Source organism: Rhodnius prolixus, unplaced genomic scaffold (genome assembly GCF_049639745.1).
Source record: "Rhodnius prolixus isolate KJV_2025 unplaced genomic scaffold, Rpr scaffold_2, whole genome shotgun sequence".
In the NCBI taxonomy this organism is placed as follows: Eukaryota; Metazoa; Arthropoda; class Insecta; order Hemiptera; family Reduviidae; genus Rhodnius; species Rhodnius prolixus.
In genome coordinates, this window is record NW_027411592.1 from 48,492,982 (window position 1) to 48,512,907 (window position 19,926).

Here is a 19,926-nt window from a genome sequence, read left to right on the forward strand (position 1 = left end):
AAACACATTTTATTTTTGATGAAGATGGCTGTAACAGAAAACGTTTATTACTACTGACTTTACAATTAACTAGAAGAAACAATTAATAATGTAACAAAATTTCAATATTTCAAAATAAAATTATAGAAATACTTTTTTACGTTTTCTACTTGTTAAGTGCAAAATATTCAGTTTCATGATTCAAATGATTAATTCATTTTCTTTAAAAGCAACTCTAACAAAAAGAAAGAGGTGACGAAAAATCAATTCGCCAAAAAACTTAGATCAGCAAATAGTAATACTTTAGCCTTTAATAGTAATGTTGGAGTACGAACATGGAATCCAAAGAAAAGTGGGAAAACAACCCCCAAACCTGTATCCAAAGAACTTATCGCTATGAGCACAAACTACATCTGAATGTTCACCGACACAGGGTCAACAGTGCGAGCAAAATCCCTACCACGAGGGATGCAATATCTGTGCAAGCTGTTCTAATCTAAAATGCCGCAATGCAAGCAAAAATCTTACACTAAGCCACTAAGTGGTCCCACCAATAAAGAGTATTTTGGATACTCTCTGGGTTAGAAAATAATTAGAAGCAACAATATTAAAGCAATTATTATCATTATATTTTTATAATTCCCATGGCGTAACAGTGTGAGAAAGCCAACTGTTTAAAGTACATAAAGCAATAACCTGGTGATGATTTGGAGGTTGTACAGTACATGTTACTACTGTAGTCATGTCTAACAAGCTATTGAGCAGTCTGCCACTTGCTGTGGGATCCTGTCGTAGACTTATACTTTCTGCAATACCTCCAGTTAGATCGGAAAGGCCATCCATCATTGTGCCATATTTAAGCGCCTCGTAGGAACCGTGCAATCTGATTGTGTAAGAATAAAGTAGTATTAATATAGACAATAAATAGAATATGATTTAACACTATGGACTGTTTGTATTTTACGCATTCTCCAAGTTTTAAGGAATAATATAATGCTGCTGTTTAGCATTGACTGGGTTTTACAAATAATGAACTTAAAAATTGAAAATTACTATTACTTTTTTTAAAATAATAATTTGTTGTTTATTTTTAATGATATATTCCAGAAATTAGAAATTCACCTATAACTGAAAGGAAAAGTATAAGAACAAATTTTCAAAGAATAACTAACCGTTTATTAATCAAACAGTGATTACTCAATCATATCAAAGGAAAGAGCTGCAAAGACACATTTTTCTATCTTCGTGGAAAAGTTAAACAATGAGTACAGATTATCACTTCAGTAAATAAATCATATGTAAAAAGACGATAAAGGAAAATCACCCATTTTATATTTATTTGATTTTATTGATATTATGTATTTCTTTTAAGACACCTCTTTAAAAAAAAATAATGGACGGAATAGTTCATAGCTTTTGAAAGAACGAAAAATAGAATTTCTATTACAATTCTTCAGGAAATCGGTGGATTTCCACATCAGATTTTTAACAACTGTGAATGATATTTTTGGGGGATAATTGAATGAAAATGATATATCTAAAAAAAAATGAGGTAAACAACCAATAGAAACTATGGATGGGAACTACCAAACTTCTCTTTAGATCTCATAAAGTCAAGGAGGCTCGTGTTAATACAAAAAAAAAATTAATAATAATAATAACAATAAATACAAACAAATTAATCAAAAAATAAATAAATAAATAAAAAATGTTATAATTATGACGTCACTGACCGTAGAAAGTTTATTTGTCATTTTTAAAACTGTTGCCCTCATATATCTGTCAGGGAATTGACAAATTTTATTTAGATTTCGTTGAAATTAAACAGGGAATTCCTCCGCAGTGAGATTTTCATTCATCATAAAAAGAAGATTAATCAATTTGTGATGAGATTACGATTTCATTTATATTTCCGACTTATTGAACACTACTACACTTGCTGAAGCGGATATTATCCAGCACTGTGGAACTAACGACATTTTCAACATGTTCTCATGGCATGTAATTTATAACTATGACATCCGTTTAATAGTGTAATTCTCCCTTTTATCTACTTGTTAATGCCTAAATAAATTAAATACAGAATTGGGGGAAAAAATGTCTGCTATTCAGAGGAGTTCGTTTGCAGTTATACTGTGTAACAATTGTAGATTCACTCCGCCTTAGTCTAACTGGATAAAATAACTACACTACAGCTGGTATCATTTATCTTGTATCTCAACACACTAGTGATATGGGCACATATTTATGGAAAATTGCCAGATGAATATTGAATATAAAAACATCAACATTTTATTAATTCATTTTTTTGTTTTAACTGGTTATGTAATGAACCTAATTATTTTGATACTAAGTAAACACTAAACTCTACTTAATGGGTACAACTAATGTGCCCGAACATCTTTTATATTACATTATCATTATACACTATCTTTAAAAATAGAATAGTGCTTAGGCCTTGCTGGATCTGATGCCTTTACTGAACAGGTACATCCATTTGGTAAATAGAATTCGTTGACAAGTTGCTAGCCTCAGATTTTCCCTTCCTAAAATCCCCTATCACCTCCACTATTCGGTGACGAAAATGCTATTTGTAAAGAGAGATCTGCTGCATGACAGCAGTGAAGTTGAACTACAAGCCAAATCCTCAATAATAACAATTAGCTAGACAGTATGAACTAAGAACGTTATTTGTTGTTTATAAAAATTTAACTTTATCTCTTGGGATCAACCCAACATGACTATGAACTTTCTGACATCATATGTACGCCAGTATGACATAATTTATGTTGGACATGTTAGTTTATCTGTTAACCCTTAACATAAAGCAAAAAACACTTCATTGATAATAAACAAGAACAAAAGTTTTATTTTTTTATATTGTAAAATTTTTAATAATAAACAAAACGCTCCGCCTTGGTGCCTATTATTATTATTGCGATTTATAATAAAATTGTACGTAATTTGTCATTTCTGTCTTCTTCTTTTTATTATTAAAGAACCCCCACCACCCTTTACAGAATAACAATAGCAAGGTCAATGAGTGTAATAACAATTACAATATATATGTATTTTTTTTATATAATGTGATGTACTTGTGAAGTTTTAGTGTGTTGTAATTGCAAGGTTTCCTCTTCATTCACAGTTCATTACACGTGTTGGAATTTCGTCAAAACTTTTAAAACCATCGTTTAGCTTTAATTATAAATTTATAAAATGTTTACTATGAGACTAGGTATATTTCATCGAACGTTTGGAGAATACTAAAATTAATAAGAGTGTTCTTTAACAAGTGATTTTTTGTTGTGTTTTTGATTCGTACAAAATCTTTCCTTTCTTAGAAAGCATAAACTATCTTTTGTTCAGCTAAAAAGAGTGAAAACATCAAACCCAGGAAATAATAAAACTTAGATTTAAAATTCCAAGGAAGGGAGATTGAAAACTGATGTGCTGGTGGTGTTACCTCTCATAGAATGTCTTTAATAATTATTTAAAAAAAACGTTCTTCGGGGTATCTTTCAGCTATTCTATTTGGTACAATAGAACATAAATACATAACTGCTAAGCTAACTTAAGATATGAAACATTTAAATTATTGTAACTTATGCTGTCACTGATAATTCTTTACAGAAGATATAGAGTTGCAGTTCATTTGAAAGATCAACATCTACTTTAATAAATTTTATTTGTTTATATAATAAATGTTTGATGTAGATTTATTAACACCAACATAAAAAAAACCTTTTGTAATGGAGAATCCTTTAACAAGTGATATTTCTTTCAGCTTGATGCTAGGAAAAACATTCTCTTGTTGCAACCGAATTCAAAATTACATTCAGTGAGTGCATCAGCACTTTTTCATAGGTGAGAAACTTCATTTTGAATGCTTCATTGTTTGAGTGCAATCTTTGGAGCGGCGGTTATGTCCAATTCTTTGCCATATTCCCACTTTAATCTTATTGGGAATACCCAATGAGCAAACAAATGAATACTTAGTTTTATCATGAGCTCTCGGACACACAGCATATGTTTTTATCATAATTAATTAGGGAATTTACCTAAATTAATTGGCAAGAAAACAGTCAAAAATTATTCAAATAGGACAGGTAAGCTGTGTAAAAAAAGCACTAGCAAACTTTACTTACTTAGCGTATGCCTTTTCTAATAAGGCTGGCCAGAATTGTTCTGAATGTACGCTTTGTATAAAAGCTAATCTACCGCTAACAGTTGGTAACCTGTCGTCAACAAGTACTTCCACCCATTCGCCACACCACCAAAGACGAAATCGAAATACTCCCGCATAATTTTCACCGGTAAAAGTTTGATCAGCTGGTACAACTCGGTAGAACAGTCCTTTACTTAAATACAGTACACCCAAACAGGACACCAACCATCGATCACCTGCAAAAATAAAAAAGCAAGTTTTTAATTCATTTATTTTATTGAAATTATTTTCTTTTAAAATTTTAGAGATCTACTATTTATAATTTTATTTATTTAATAAAAAACTTTTTTATATTTAAATAAGTGGAGAGACAATTTTTAACTATGTGTACCAATTGTAATATTTACTTTTATTTCAGAATCCCAACAATAAGTTCATTGATTGAATAGCGGCTGTATGAACATATAAATGCCATTTAACAAAATATTACTTCTTAAGCTTTTATTAACCATCAAGCATTACTTGATGCTGTTAACTTCAAGGTAAAAGCATAAATGAAAACCAAAGCATGACATGGTTGACTTGGGAATTTCCTGAGTCATATAAATTAATAATATTAATAAGAATCATAATTTATAAAAACTGAAATGCATTATAGCATGTTTCTAAGCAGGTTCTTGTTTGGAGTGAAGCTTTTTTTTAATAGTTAGACGAATAGTTCCTTAGGAAATTTTTGCACATCTTCGTCATCGGTATAATGGACTTAGGTCCTTCGCAATTTCCATTTATCGAAAAATAAAAAAGTAACTATTACAAGGCTCCATCTTTTAATCGTTACAAGACTATCAAGGCTTGGTCATTGCTTTTCTGCTAGACAGGTAAGCACAGTTGCAAAGATGGAATGAATCGATCAACCCATTCCGACTTAAAAGACATAATATAGAAAACTAAGATAAAAATATGGAAAACGCCGTAAATAAACATCAAAAATATGATTTCAAAGCAAATATTTACATTCACCAAAAGTACGAACTGAGCGAAAAATAATACAAAACTAGGATATTTGAAGGGAAAGTTTAGCTATTGTTATCTTATCTGGTAGACTGTCAATTGTTCAGTCAACTATGGCTTTTGAAACTTGGAAAAGAGTAATTGAATGAAATTAATGAAAAAGGAAGAAGACGGACTTATATATGTTGACAGATACAATAAGAATTTACGAAATTTTGTTCCATTGAACTGATATAATTGGAAATTTAAACAACAGGTTGCATCGCAGCCAAAAATCGGACATTAATGCACAGGATATCGATCTAGAACTTTAGAAATCTGTGTTGTATTTTGTTCCTTTAATCTGAGATTGAATAAATAGTTTTCATTGAGATGAAAATGGTTCACATAAATAACTTTTCTTTTATGAACTTTCCTTGCAACCTTAACATTTAAGATAAGATAAGATTCTAAGTCCTTTGGATCCCCTTTGGACCAATTGTGGCTTTCCCACTCTAGAGCTCGCCCTCCAGAACCGTCCGTTTAATCAGACTCTTAATTCTGGAGAGCGACTCTTGGGTAAAGCTCATAGGCCTTGGTTTTTCCTCCCCGAGAAGTAACATCCTTAACATCCAGACAAGCCCCTCACACTGACACAGTGCCGTTTCCTCCTCTTCCTGACAGCACCTACAAACGCAATCATCCGCCAGGCCCATGTGATGCATGTGTTTTCTGAGCCAGCAGCGGCCAGCTAATAGGCCTACAATTATTCTTGCAGCCCCACGGCCTTGACGGATTAATTCTACAGGCAGCCTTGGCGAATAGCCCGTGATGAACTCCTTCGCCTGTCTCTCCCCAGTGGGTGGCAAGCCACCACTCTTGAGACCTACTGTGCACCCATAGTTTAATGGCCGCAGACCTTAACATTTATTAAAAATTTATTCTTGTCGTTAACATACATTTATATTTGGTCACAATGCAATCTCTCTTTAATAATCAGTGGCAGTTCGTTCTACGAATTCAAGATATCTATCACTACTGATAATAATAAAATATTTTATAAATAATGTTTCTTCGATTTAACGAACCCTCGATTCAAATAAAGTTTGATTTAAAATTAAAAATAAATTAGGATTTTTTTTTTTTTTGTTAACGAGGTGTCCGACATTTTCTAGACCAAAAACTCATGCTTCATGCACTCTCCAGAAGTTCCTCTCCAACTTATTCAGACTAATCAAACATACAGGGAATAGAAGGTGCCAAATTATTAACCCTGAACTGTGGTAGTAAAAACTGATGGGCCAAGCTTTAAGGAATCTAATATATACTTACCCATTATTAGATTTGAGAATTAAGTTTAGAATATAGACACCATATTATGTAATCATCTGTCTATAGGAACCAATGCAGAAGCCATTTAATCTTGTCAGAGCTGAAATTTCCTAACTGACAGTTAAATGTAATAATATTTTGGTGACATTCATTAATTAAAAGAGAAAAAAGTAAATAAGTTTAATGCTAATTATCTTTGTAAGCTTTTTTTAAATCATATTAAATAAATATACATAAAATTAAATATTAATGATAATAATAATAATAATTAAATTTTGACTGCAATTGATAATTATACTGTTCTAGCTATTCTTTAATGTTTTTATGTACAATGTAATGCTTTTATTTTCAAGTATTTTAGGAGGCAAGCCCCTAAATCTCTTACTATTAGATATTGCATCGCTCACTGATAGATAAATGGTTGAGATATAAGAACTTATAAGTAAAAATTTAAGAGCGGTTAAAGACACTTAACCACTCCCACTTACAGCGTAATTATTGTATTTGCACGTATATAATATAATGGGTTGCCGGTGGTGGACCACAGCAAGAGATAGAGGTGTATGGACTAAAGTTGTGAAAAATTATTTTGAGATGTAACAGTTATAATTTATTAATGAAGAATTTAAATTTATTAATTTAGAAGAAAGTAATTTTTGTTATAAATTCTGTAGCTTATTTTGTTTACAGTATATTACGTTATAAATTTTGCATACTTAACTGTTCATTTAATTATTTTTAATTACTTGCTATTTTTTTTCTTAGTATATTTTACTACATTCTATAGGAATTGTTAAATTGAATTGTACAAATCGAACTCTAAATCCTCCAATGGAGAGGCTTTTTCTCTGTAAAGGGTGTTAATAAAGCTTTATTATTATTATTATTATTATAATATAATGTCCACTGACTTTTGTTATTAGTGATAATAATAACAGCAAAAAAAAAAAAATATCTTAAAAATTACTTTCTTGTTATGTAAATAATAATGAGTACATTATTTCTACATACATTAATTTAAGAAAAACATTCTTTACAGTAAAAATGTTATTTGCACAAATTATGGCAGAGAAAATAGAAAATATTCCTTATTTTTAAAATACTTAATGACTAGAAAAATAAAAATATTTAAAACATTAGCAAAAGAACAATGAAGATCCGAAAACTGGGCGACGAAGAAACATTTCTTTATTCAATCATTGCTCCTTTGATAAGTAAAATCGAAAACATAATTTTGCCGGTTTACACTAGAAAGGCAGCAGATAATAATCTAGACCAGGGTATGCACTTTTTTGCTTTTAACCAAGGCCGGTTAAAACAATAATCAGAATAAAACGGACCAAACAAAATTTAGAAGATAATGTAAGGCACACTGACATACATGCAAGTTTGCTGGTGCTTGTTTTTGGACTAAGCTGCCACAGCTTTTTTTGAAAATTGTTGGATAAGTCAAAGTATTAACAATATCCACGATCAGCTCTATTTATAGTCACCCAAATAAATGAAAAACGCAGACATTCTTTATAAGATGAGACCATTATCTTGAAAATCATCAACCAAATATTACGCTAAGAAAGACAAGATCTATGTTTAAATTCTTATTTGCAAAAATCTGGCCAAAACAGACTGTTCCAGACATGCAATATTCGAAATTTTTTTGGTAATCAGAATAAGTAATCATAGTTTATTTAAAATATTTCCTAACATATTCTCAAATATTTCAGAGAGATCAGAAGTAAATGTTTAAAGTGCAATTTGTAATCTTTGACTTCCTTATTTTAAGACATTCTACTTTAAAATTGACTACCGGTCCATCTAAAAGAGTTTTCTATGAATTAAACAACTTGATAAACTAACACTGTTGAGTGCTCGTGAACACTTTTTCTTGCAAAACAAACTAATTTTCTCATACAAAGATAAAAGGAATCCTGGAAAATGATATGCCGTTAGAAAGCCCATTAGACAAGAAAACTTTTATAAAAAGTGCCAGCACCTTGGGCAGATGATGGTTTAGAAAATTTATCTTTCTTTCTAACCGTGTCATCAGAATTGAATTCGGATTAAAACTTTCTGAGTATTAACAATTTTATTGCGAAAAAGTGATGTTTTTAGGGGAAAAAAATTAAGTGACGTCACTCAAGAACAGTGGAAAATATGAAGTTGGCCAATACGTCATTGAACTCCATTTTAGATGTACTGTACACAGTAGGCTTATGGACAATACTTACTGGTTCACCCTGTATATACTATATACAGTATGTGTGAGTGTGTGTTTTGAATACATTTACTTCATGTGTTCTCAAAAATGTATTCCTGGAATCAACCTTATGTCGAAAAATTGCTACAATTGAAGTAGTTCCTCTCATTAGAAGTAATATATTATTATGCATACAAAGAAAAAGAGAAATAAAAGAAGTAAAAAGGAAACTGTCTACTTTTATTTTGGTTACAATCAATTCAGAATTGGAAAGAGTCAATTCTAAAATAGCAGTCTGCCTTGGCTATTCAACGTGACTGGAATTACACTTAGCCAGGATATCCTCTCACTAACACAATCAAACTCAATTGAACTAGCTGCCTTCCACATCGTTTTATATTAACTGTTCAGCATAACTACACAACTGAATAATCTATTTCGCACTTTGCCTATTAAATTAGTTAAACATTTTTCGGCGTTTATTATTTTAAAAATAATTAATAATTTAGATATTGATATAAATTAAGAAAATTAGCAGCGAAGATTTATCAATGTATTTCATGGATTTTTCACCTTTTAGTCCTAAAGCAAAGGATATCAATTACATGCTGGCAGAAGAATAAGTAGAGATTAGAAAGAAATATTTAAAAACTATGTCATACATGGCATTATATACAGTGGTCAAAAAAAGTATTCATACACTAAGTTTTTTTACTTTATCTACTGAACTTTTGTTTCTAGGATGACTATTTCTTCAGCACTGAAATCGAAGTTAGTAACAATGAATTAATGCTCTCATTTTCTTATATAAACATAACAAATTGATTAAAAAGCAGAAAAATAATTTATTGTATGCAAAATAAGTATTCATACACTCAGTCTGAATGTTATAATCAACGCAAAACTAAAGACCTAATATTTTGTAGGCAATCCCTTTGGATTTGTTATTGCCTGAAGCCTCTTTGGCATAGATTCCTGATGGTCTGTGGCCTAACAAGGGTCCCTGAAGTTAACACGAGGCTTTCTGAGAGTTGGCGTGCTCATCGGAAGCGCATACTTCTTTCAACAGGATAATGATCCCAAACATACAGCCAAAGGTTCAGTAGATTAAGTAAAAAAAACTAAGTGTATGAATACTTTTTTTGACCACTGTATACATAATCTATATATGAATCATCTCCCAACGAAAGCAAATTTGATGGCCAACAATTAAATAAAATAATCTGCTTTAAATACCTGGTTTTCTAAACCCAACTGGATAGAACATCGTAAATGTTTTCATTAGTTTTCTTAAAGTAATTTATACAAATATTCCATTCTTCGGTCTTTTTCATGCATAAAAAAAAACATTATTTTCGAACCAAATGCCTAGAATTTAAAATAAATTGTGTAAAATATAAAATAACAAATGGCCTCAGTTGATGACATGCCTTTAAAAAAAAAAAATCTGTTTTTGATCAAGGAGTTTTCTCAATGTATACAAGTTGCATTCAAAATCATTAAAAATCTCTTAGATTATCTTAAGTCGGTAAACAGAAATTTGTTTAAATGACGTTTGTAAAAAAAAAATGTTTTTTTTGAAATGAATCACTTTTGTAACCAGTTAAATAAAATGGTATTATTAGATCTGTAAAAAGAAAGCAAAACTATGCCAAAGAAATATTATATCTTTAAATAATTACAAGGTTAATAGGTCAAGGGAAGTTCTTTATCAAATTGAAAGGAGACAGAGAGAGAAGTATTCATAAATGAGGAGTTAACGTAAGCAGAACACATGTCTTTATTGAGGAAGTTTAGATGTAAGGCCACAATTTGTTACACATGTGTAACAAATTCAAAATGGGAGATTATGTTTCACTGTGAATTAAATGGGATAAAAGTCCAGAAATAATTTCAGTTTTCTCATAAATTAATTATAAACTTAATAAATATTATAAAAGAGTAGAAACTCGGAAGAGAAACGAACTAACTGTATGCTTCAATAAATAATCAATTTTTTATTAATAATGCTCCCCATTTTATGTGAGAACACTGATTTAATTTAAGTAGTACATACATAAATGTTACTTTGTTACATAGTATTCATGCCAATTTTTTTTTAATCACTGAAGTATTTTTTGACGCGATAAAGTTAATTACTTTTACTTTATAAAAACCAAGGAAACAGTAGAATATTACCAGAAGGACTTTTAAACTGCTTTTGTAGTTCTAAAGTGGCATTAATAAAAAATTAAGATTTTATATGTGTGACTTCAGCGAGTAAAACGATTATGTTTCTGGTAGATATATTATTTATTTTGTTATTGAAATTCTTGTTTTTATTATTTTACTTCAATTTTTTGTTGTAAAAATAATTGTGAAGGAAATGATTACACTAAAGTGATAATTTTTGACTTTATTTAATGCTTAAATTATTTTGATAGGCTTAGAAAACTTGTCTTTATATAAAACGCTTATTTAAATTAAACTAATTCTAAATTAAACCATTACGCAACCCGCTAGGCAATAAATACATCCACGAAAGTAAATATTTTCACACAAACGAAAAGGAATAGCTATTTTCCCTTAGAAAAAAAAATAAATAAAATAATCTAGAATTCATGTTAGTTGGCCAGATCTATGCCAACAGACTTCAAGAGAGTTTATTGTTGCACAAAACCAACCAAAGTGGGTGAAGTACTCGTTATTCCTTCCCCCAAGGTTGCTTAATCTAATCTAAACTCTAATCTAACTATTATCATACAAACTACTTATACCTTTTAAATGAGTAAATAATCTCCTTATAAAAAGAGAAGGAAAATTGTGTTTAGAAGAATTTCATAAAAACAGGTTATAGACTTCCTTAGTCTATCTTCAGTTCCATTTAAATTTTTTGAAAATCCTAAAAATGGTTAACTTTTTTCTTATCAAGACCAAAATTAATAAAGGATGTATACAATTACGTAGCAACCTTCAAATACCAACTGTTGAGTCATAAAAATGTGTTTTATAAACAATGATAAGACATTTTTCTTTTCTTTTTCTAAAGGAATATTCGCGGTAGCAAAAAGATTGTTAATGAAAACTTAGAATTTCAATATGAATAAGTAAAAGTGGTTGGTCGATGTAATATTTTTCTTTCCGTAACTATTGCATGAGAATATTATTACAAATGAATCAACATTTTTAAATGTAGCTCTTCCCATCCCGGAGATGGATAAATAGCAGAACCTCCTTCAGTAGAAGCGTCCGCTTTGTTAAGATATCCTTAAAACCAAATTCAGTAGTATTTTCATAATACTAATTTTTTTAAGAATTAGTTAAACGAGGAACTGACCTAGCGATCCACCAATTCTTCTTCATCAATACAATTCTGATTCTCAGGATAGACCGTCTTTCCAATTTTTGTTAGTGGCTAGAATTACCCAGTGTGTCCACTCAACCTCTCTGTCAGAACTTTGAATTGCATTCTACTTTAAGAAACTTCGAATCTTTAAACCTAATTACACCTTTCAGAAATCTGATCAGTTTTGTTGCTACTCTAATGCTTCTTTGCCACTGGCGGCAGCAGTCAATGAAACCAATGACTGCAGCTAGGGAAGTCGAGGTTACATCCCTGCAATCAGAAAGTTCAATTTCCTTTATCCTGGAGCTAACTTGTAATCACCTTTTCCTTAATTCTTTAAGAGTACTCTGCCCCAAAGCCTCAAGATTTTTATTTTGCGCTTTAAATAAAATCAAACAATTCTATCTAGCGACAGCTTTTGTTAAGTATGAAAGATTCATTTTAATCTATTTAAACTAATAACAGAGTGACTGTTTGCGATGTAATTTTCTTACTCAACTCCGGGTTACATAAAAATGTGAATAAACAATAAATTATCACACAGGTTCATCCATAGAACAAGAACTAATGAAAACAAAATAGGTGTTTGAACCTTACAAGAGAAGTTTAAATGATTCTTCTCAATGAAATATTGAACTAATAATTGTAAACTTGTTTATGAACAAAAAAAAAAAATCAATAATTTTTATTGTTCATAGCATGGGAACATTGTCAACAATGTAATCTTCCAAGATAATGAAGGAAATTAAAAAAATAATTGGATGTTTTTTCTTTGACTATTTCTATAGAATATTAGTTTTAGATATGATACTATGGTAAGAGAAGTGCCATCTTGGATTAAAGATTACACCTTCATCATAATTACTAAAACAAACCAATATTGTAATTGAATAAATCAATTATTTATATAATATATAATAATTAAAAAAACAAAACAGATTTCTAAATCTGTTAATAATATGTATTCTACACTTAATTTATTGTTTTGTTTACTTAAAGAATTTTTGGGTGATAACATTAATCTTTACGCATTTCATAAATTAATTAATCAAAATTTGAGTACGCAATACATTTTTATATAGAAGAAAATAATTAGATTTACAGGGATTCATTGTGTTTTTTTTGTATTGGCTTGTTTAAAAATATTTTAATGTCACATTGTTCGCCATCTCAGCAACAACTGCTCCTCTGAAATTGGGCTCTTAGGAAACCCAATGAAATATTCTAGCAGTTCTGTGGATTAGACAATTCAGGGATTTGGAAGTGTTACCTGTAAGCTTCATTTCACACAATACAAGTGCAGAGAGATAGCAGTTGTGTTCAGATTTTTGGATTAGATTACTTAATTGGCAGAATTTATAATATGACTATATAATAATAATTTTGGTAGAAGATTATTTGATAAGTAACAATGTTTATACCTTTATTAGAAAGGATAATGAAGTAGCAAACATTATATAAATAAAATAAATTTATGCACAAATAAAAAGTAAGTTTTCAGCATTAATGCAGTAATCATAGAAGAAAAAGTCCATTTTCAAGTATAAACACATAACTATTATTCAATCACTTGTAGGAACTACAAAGTGGGATTAATGCAATTTACATACTCTTAACCAAAATCAACTAAAGCATTGAAAATGAACAACAAATAAATAATATGAAAGAAACTGGCAGAATTATAAAATACCTGGGCTTAGAACTCAACACAAAGTAACCTGGATGGGATACCACAATACATGAATTAAGTCAGAGAAGAAATTCTTTTAGGCAGCACTATCCTCTAATTAAAGGATAGATACTTTTTAAGATAAAAAACATATTATATTTCACACTGTGTAATAAACACTATAGAAACTAATTACAGCTAATTACAGAACTAAATGGAACTAAAAATAGCTCTGCATCATCTCCTGATTAGTAGATAAACTTTTCGCTCAAAAAGATTGTAAATTTATGAAATAAGTATATGCTACCAATATTAATAACAATAAATAAAATCATCCTAAAATTGTATTTATGTTCTTTTGAATTTTTCTTGAATTTAGATTTGAACTACTTGAAACTTTATATTTCGTTAAGACACCCTCATGTAACAAGAAAGTTAGTGGCTAGCTCTTTCATTACTTGATTGATAAAATTTGGTTCACTTTTTTTTTCTTTTTTTTTTGAGCTTTTCTCAGAATAGCTCTAACGATTTTCTCTGAACATTATTCAAAGAGAAGAGAAAATTTTGTCACACAGAGAACGAATAACATGGTAGCTCAACTTTGTTGGGTAAAATATATTTCAAAAATTTTGAAAGTTTTGAGTTATAAGAAAATATAAGTTATAAACTTTGAGCATTTTACTGCAAGAAAAGTTATGTGAATATTCTCAACAGATTTTATTAATTTTGTCAGGCATGTATTTTATCAGAGAGCATCATATCTTTGAAATATACGTCATTAAATATTAATAATACTTTTGTGTTTCCTTTCTAATAAACAAAAATTTTTTATTCAACGCATTTTGATTTGAGGCAAGAATTTTTGAAACCAATTAAAAAGGGAATGCTTAAAATCACAACAATTGCTGTTACAATTAACAATATTTTCATTGTCACAATCTTTACATTAATGCTAAAATATTATTAGTGCTCTTCTTAACAAATATTGTTTCTTGTTTCTAATTAAAAGGTCACGGTCTATTATTAATTATATAATCAATAATCAGATGTTGGTTTTTATACCACACCACCAAATTGATGACTACATTAATGTCCCTTCCACAAGATATTATTTAATAATTTGCGTCAGTTGGATCCTTCTGTGGGTAAAAAAAAAACAAAAAAAAACTACAGTTATATCTAATATAGTAGTTCTATCACACAGAATTCACTACTAACAGTAATTAAAATAAATTTAGACGCGCCAGACATAAACAAGTTCAAATTTGGACTAATGTCTGGCTCATTAAGAAATTACAAACATCCGAAATATTCTTAGTTGTTTTTGCACTCTCTTCAGCTAAAAATAATGTTAACAATTGAATGAATTGTTTAGTTTGGTGCGCTCAATCAATTTTAGAAAAAAAAAAAATTATATTAGTGAAAAAGTAAAAAAAAGATGAATACAAAATAATTTACTACATAAGTGGTAATAAAACGTTTAACTTTCAGTAGTAAACCAGAAAAGATAAATATACAATTGAAATGTTATAAATTATAATAAAAAGTCGAATAAAAAAAAAAATTATGAATATGTTGTCTGAAACACGATTTCATCTTTTTCTAAACACTGAAAAAATCCGAAAGAATTTCAATAAATTTTATTAATACTGCAACAGTAAAATTTCTTTGAAGTGGTTTAAACATATTGATGATATTTATAGTGCAATATGTTCCAATATGAGAATAACTGTTGTGACAAAAAGTGCTGTTACACTCAAGACAAATGTTATTGTTACGACTAATATTTTGATGCTCTTGTTACACAATTGCACAGGATTAGTTAGTGCGATAATTATTGCATCCAAAGTTCACAGGAATATACTTTTTTTAAATAATGTAGTTGACTCAACGTGCAGAACTAAAGAGAAAAATAAAAATGTCAATTAAAAAAATAATTTGGAGTTTAAACCCAAGTAAATAGAGGATTGTCTCTAGATTATGTGATAAGTTAAATCTTTTTCCACTCAAATAATGAGAATGACAGTTTAGCTGCAGTTAAAATGAAATGCAATACTTGAACTCTGGGTTTGATATATATGTAATATCTCATTTATTGAAGCACCGCTATAAATAATTTTTCCAATATTAGGATTTTCCAATCCAGCACCAAATAAATTTAAGAAAATGAAGAATTACTGCTCATTACTGGTAACAAAACTGATAAGTTAATAATGATTTATAATTTTGTATCTTAAATTAATCAGCCAAGTAAATCGGTGAAAATTTAACCGTCGAATTCGTGGAGATACTTTTCATCTGTTTCTTTTTATTGAAATAGTTATCTTCTTCCCTAATTCATGCATTTGTACAACTACATTCCGAAATTCATTCCACTACCTCAGAATATAAAAGTATCGTTTAAAGTCAACCGTCATTTTCTTTAAATCTACAATCTTATTTTCAATTTGTTTATTGCAAAATAAATGGATATCTTCCAGAATTATGTCGGAGATTATTGACACTGGTTTTTGGAATGATACTCAAGAAACTTGATTTCATTTGTATAACACAGTAATGAAAGAATTATAAGTACAAAATACAAGACATAAATTCATAATAACATTTACTTTTGATATAAAATAAATTTTCCACGCATTATAACCGTTGCAATTTTTGAAAAGAAGAAAGCAATCGTAGAAAGAAACATTAAAGCCATATCAGTACGACGTAAAAGCTACATTGGCAAGGAGCATCAGAAATAATAGAATATATGAACTCTGTAAAGATAGTACAGCTTAAAAAAACAAGACTATACTTGTAAACAATAATATTTACATTAAGGGAATAATCATACACTCTTCAATAAATTAATTTTTATTTTCGCTGTCAACAAGATTTTTAGTAAATATATTTGTTAAATTTGAATTTTTATTGTAAACATTCACTTAAATTATGTTTTAAGTTTAAACTGTATGAAACCACTAAAAAACAGTTTACACTCATGCAGTTTAGATCCAACCATGAGTTTATAACAAAAATGCTTGTTTGAGAAGAGTGCTTTTCAAGGTCTGATGGAATATGTTGATGATTGTTTGGGTTGTTAAAATATACTCACTTTTTTTTAATCGCGTGAGAAATTAGCTTCAGAAGTTTAAACTAGCTTGAATTTCTGAGAAGAATTTAAGACATTTCATCTAAATATGCTTTAAAGCTGAGGTTTGTGGAGGGATGGTTCCACAGTTTTTAAACGCAAGTGTTTTGTAACTCCTAAATTATAGCTAGCATACCTAGTATACTCTTAGCACAAAAAAGAACTGTACAGATAAGGTCCAATTGTTTATAAACTGCGTGGATCTAACATTGACTCTAAGGTCATAATTAAGAGATAAAAAAAATGAGAACTCATCAAAATATTTATAACGTGTAACCAATGATTACCATAATTCATACCATTATGTTTTTATTTGTTTTTGAAATTTTTATTTAGCTGTTATTTGGTAATCTAGACCAGTTTATAATACATATAAATATGGTATGAGTGTAGAAGAGGGTGGTCCTGGCGAGTGAATATTTAGATAACAATTCATAATAATCTTATGATAATTAATCTTCTCACCCTTTACATATGTAAAGACCTAATTTTTTAATCAGCAAGTTTATTTTTAATTACAATACAAATAATAAAATTAAAAATACTATATCCTGTTAAAAAAACATTACTATCTCATTTTAGTTGAACCAACGCTTTTGCTTTTAAATGTCGAAATATCGAGTAGAAATATAAACGTTTTTACAGGTAAAGTTCATTTTAAAGTATTTAAGCTAGAGCATCTATTACGATGCTCAAGTATTCTAATCTAGTTAAAGGGTGCACACAGTGAAATCTAGAAAACGAAGTATTCGTTGAAGAAAGAAAGAAGACACAAATGAATCGTTTGCGATGGGCCAAAAATATTAATAGATTGTTAACAATCTGTAAATCACATTCAAGAGTTTACTCGCAATCAGTTTGTTAAATTTATTAAACATATTCACTGAATCAGCTGTTTTGAATAAGGAAAGGAAATAAGTATGTAAGGATATTATTTAATCGAAGTTTCGGCTAGTGTTTTTTTCAGGCAATTAGGCAACTATTCCTGTTGTACACATTTCTATGGCATTTCAAAGTATATAATTTGTGCACCTGCCCATCGTAATGAACGAAAGCTCTTATAACCCTTGCTAGATCTGTACGCTTCAAAGTTGGAGGAATTTCTTTGAAATAAGGATTTTCAATTCTTATTTTTCGGCACTATAGTCCTTATAGGATATCTGCGTCTTCAATAGAATCGTATGCTACTGCGCTGATCTGAGTTATCTCCTAATACATCTCGTAACACAAATTATCCAACCGACAGGATCCTCATTTTCTTTTCTATGATAGCCCGGATCTCCGGTAAACAATTTAGAACATTATCCCAGAAATACTAAATGAATTTTTGACGGCAGTAGTTGTTGATTCTTGATGATTCGTTTGGAAGAATTAGACAATAGAAGTTTCAGATTTAGTGACTAAGATTCCTTGAAATTCATTGGGCTTTAAAGGTGTGTGGCCAAAGGAGGCTCTGGTCGAGCATTGGTCTGGCTACACCTTACACGAACAATAACGCGGAAATTAATTTTGAGAGAATGGACAGTTAATTTATTTATAAAACGAGAGATGATATCAATTTTAACTACCCCTTCCACTAATTATTTGATTAGATAAAGCAATAATACATGTTTTAAGTAAACAGTTGGACATTATTGTTAGTGCTTATATAATAACAATAAATATATTAAGTTCCGATATTATTCATTCACTATTTGTGAATATGAAAGCAAATATTTTGAAAGAAAAAAAGTAGGTAAGTCAAAATCTGGAGTGTTCTAGTGAATAACCAGGTTTTAAAATCTTTGAAAGATGTCATTAAAAATTAAAAGATGGCCAGTAGGGACTTTTGCTTTAATATTACTAGTCCTCTCTCTGTAGAAATAAACTTAATGCAACTGGAAACATTTGAACAGTCTCTTATGAGAGAATGTCTTTCTGGTTAACTCAGTTAATATAATTGAAGTAATTAAGAACAGAAAATAATATAAATAAATAGGTTGTTAAAGCTGCAAGAATTTCAACTTGGTAGAAACACGTGTAATAATATGTTTGATTATAAAATTGGAGTATTAAAATTGCCAACCAAATAAATTTAAAAAAAAATAAAAAAACAATATGAGACTATACATCAAGTTTGAAAATGAATTAATTAGGTAACACGACAATGTAATTGTGATTGTTAAGTGTTTGAACTGATAAACTAAAGTACTCTCATTCAAATAACACAACGGAAAAAAAATACTGTTCCATTGATAAGGTTAATAACTCAATTCAGCAAAACACTTACATACGTCACAAAAAACAAAAAATTAATTTAAATGGTATGAGTCAAATCCCTTTACTGCCAATGGAGATCTTGAGTAAAAAAATGTTTTTATCAAGATAGTATACAATAAATTGGCATTATAATTTGCAACTTTTTTTGGTTAAAACAATCCAATCGCAAACTCATACAGAATGGAAATGTTTGGCATAAAAGTGACACGTCTATTTTAACACTTTAGTGTACAGTATAAAAAGGAGCTGTAATGTAGAAATTAGAAATAGAGAAGATCAAAAAAGGAGCGCATTAAAGTGTCTCTAATTAAATAGTTGATTAACCAATTTTGCCTAAAAGCTCACTGTCGGGTCCATTGGTGAAACCTAAAAGAAGTGTGCTACAAAACTTGAACTTGGACATGATTCTCAATTTAAGGTTATGTGATGGGAGTCACACACAGAGTCAGAGAAAAAAAACTCCTTCTGATTTAGGGGTTCTCAAAATATGAATTTTAGTATAACACGAATTCAACACTACTCGTTAGGAGGGAACGAGAGAAAGATAATATTCAAAATTAAAAACACCTTTATCAAATTAGATTTTTGACCAGAATAAAGTCTAAAAGTGAATGTTTGATAAAGAATGAAGAAGAAAGTTAGTGAATGGTGCAGACATGCCACTGTAGCCATCTTGATGTCCAATTAAACAAAGCGAGAGGTAAATGTGACAAATCATCTGTTCAAGCAATTGAAAGAATGACTAATAGATGACATTATCAACCTTTATAAAGAGTGTACATTAGTTGTATTATATTCAGTTTGTAAGGATGACATGTTACAATGGTTTGAAATGTTATAATAATCATAAAAAGCACATTCCTTTTGCCATGTTGCA

At 29.5% G+C, this 19,926-nt stretch overlaps 1 protein-coding gene and 1 long non-coding RNA gene across 8 annotated transcripts in view; one reads left to right on the top strand and one right to left on the bottom strand.

Moving 5' to 3' along the window:
• The window catches only part of CalpC (calpain C), a 99,056-nt gene that overhangs the window by 12,315 nt on the left and 66,815 nt on the right, over positions 1 to 19,926 (bottom strand). For 6 of the 7 annotated variants that reach the window (XM_074119643.1, XM_074119648.1, XM_074119642.1 and 3 more), the window contains 2 exons: positions 4,125 to 4,380; positions 676 to 862 (listed from right to left, as the gene is read on the bottom strand). In XM_074119643.1, coding sequence (XP_073975744.1) covers positions 676 to 862; positions 4,125 to 4,380 — 443 coding nt within the window. Of the gene's footprint in view, positions 1 to 675; positions 863 to 4,124; positions 4,381 to 9,899; positions 10,010 to 19,926 lie in introns of those variants that run through there. The other variant, XM_074119644.1, reaches the window with a different exon arrangement.
• Positions 4,259 to 7,347, top strand: LOC141448515 (uncharacterized). The gene is made up of 2 exons (XR_012455091.1): positions 4,259 to 4,396; positions 4,563 to 7,347. It is a non-coding gene; the product is annotated as an uncharacterized lncRNA (long non-coding RNA).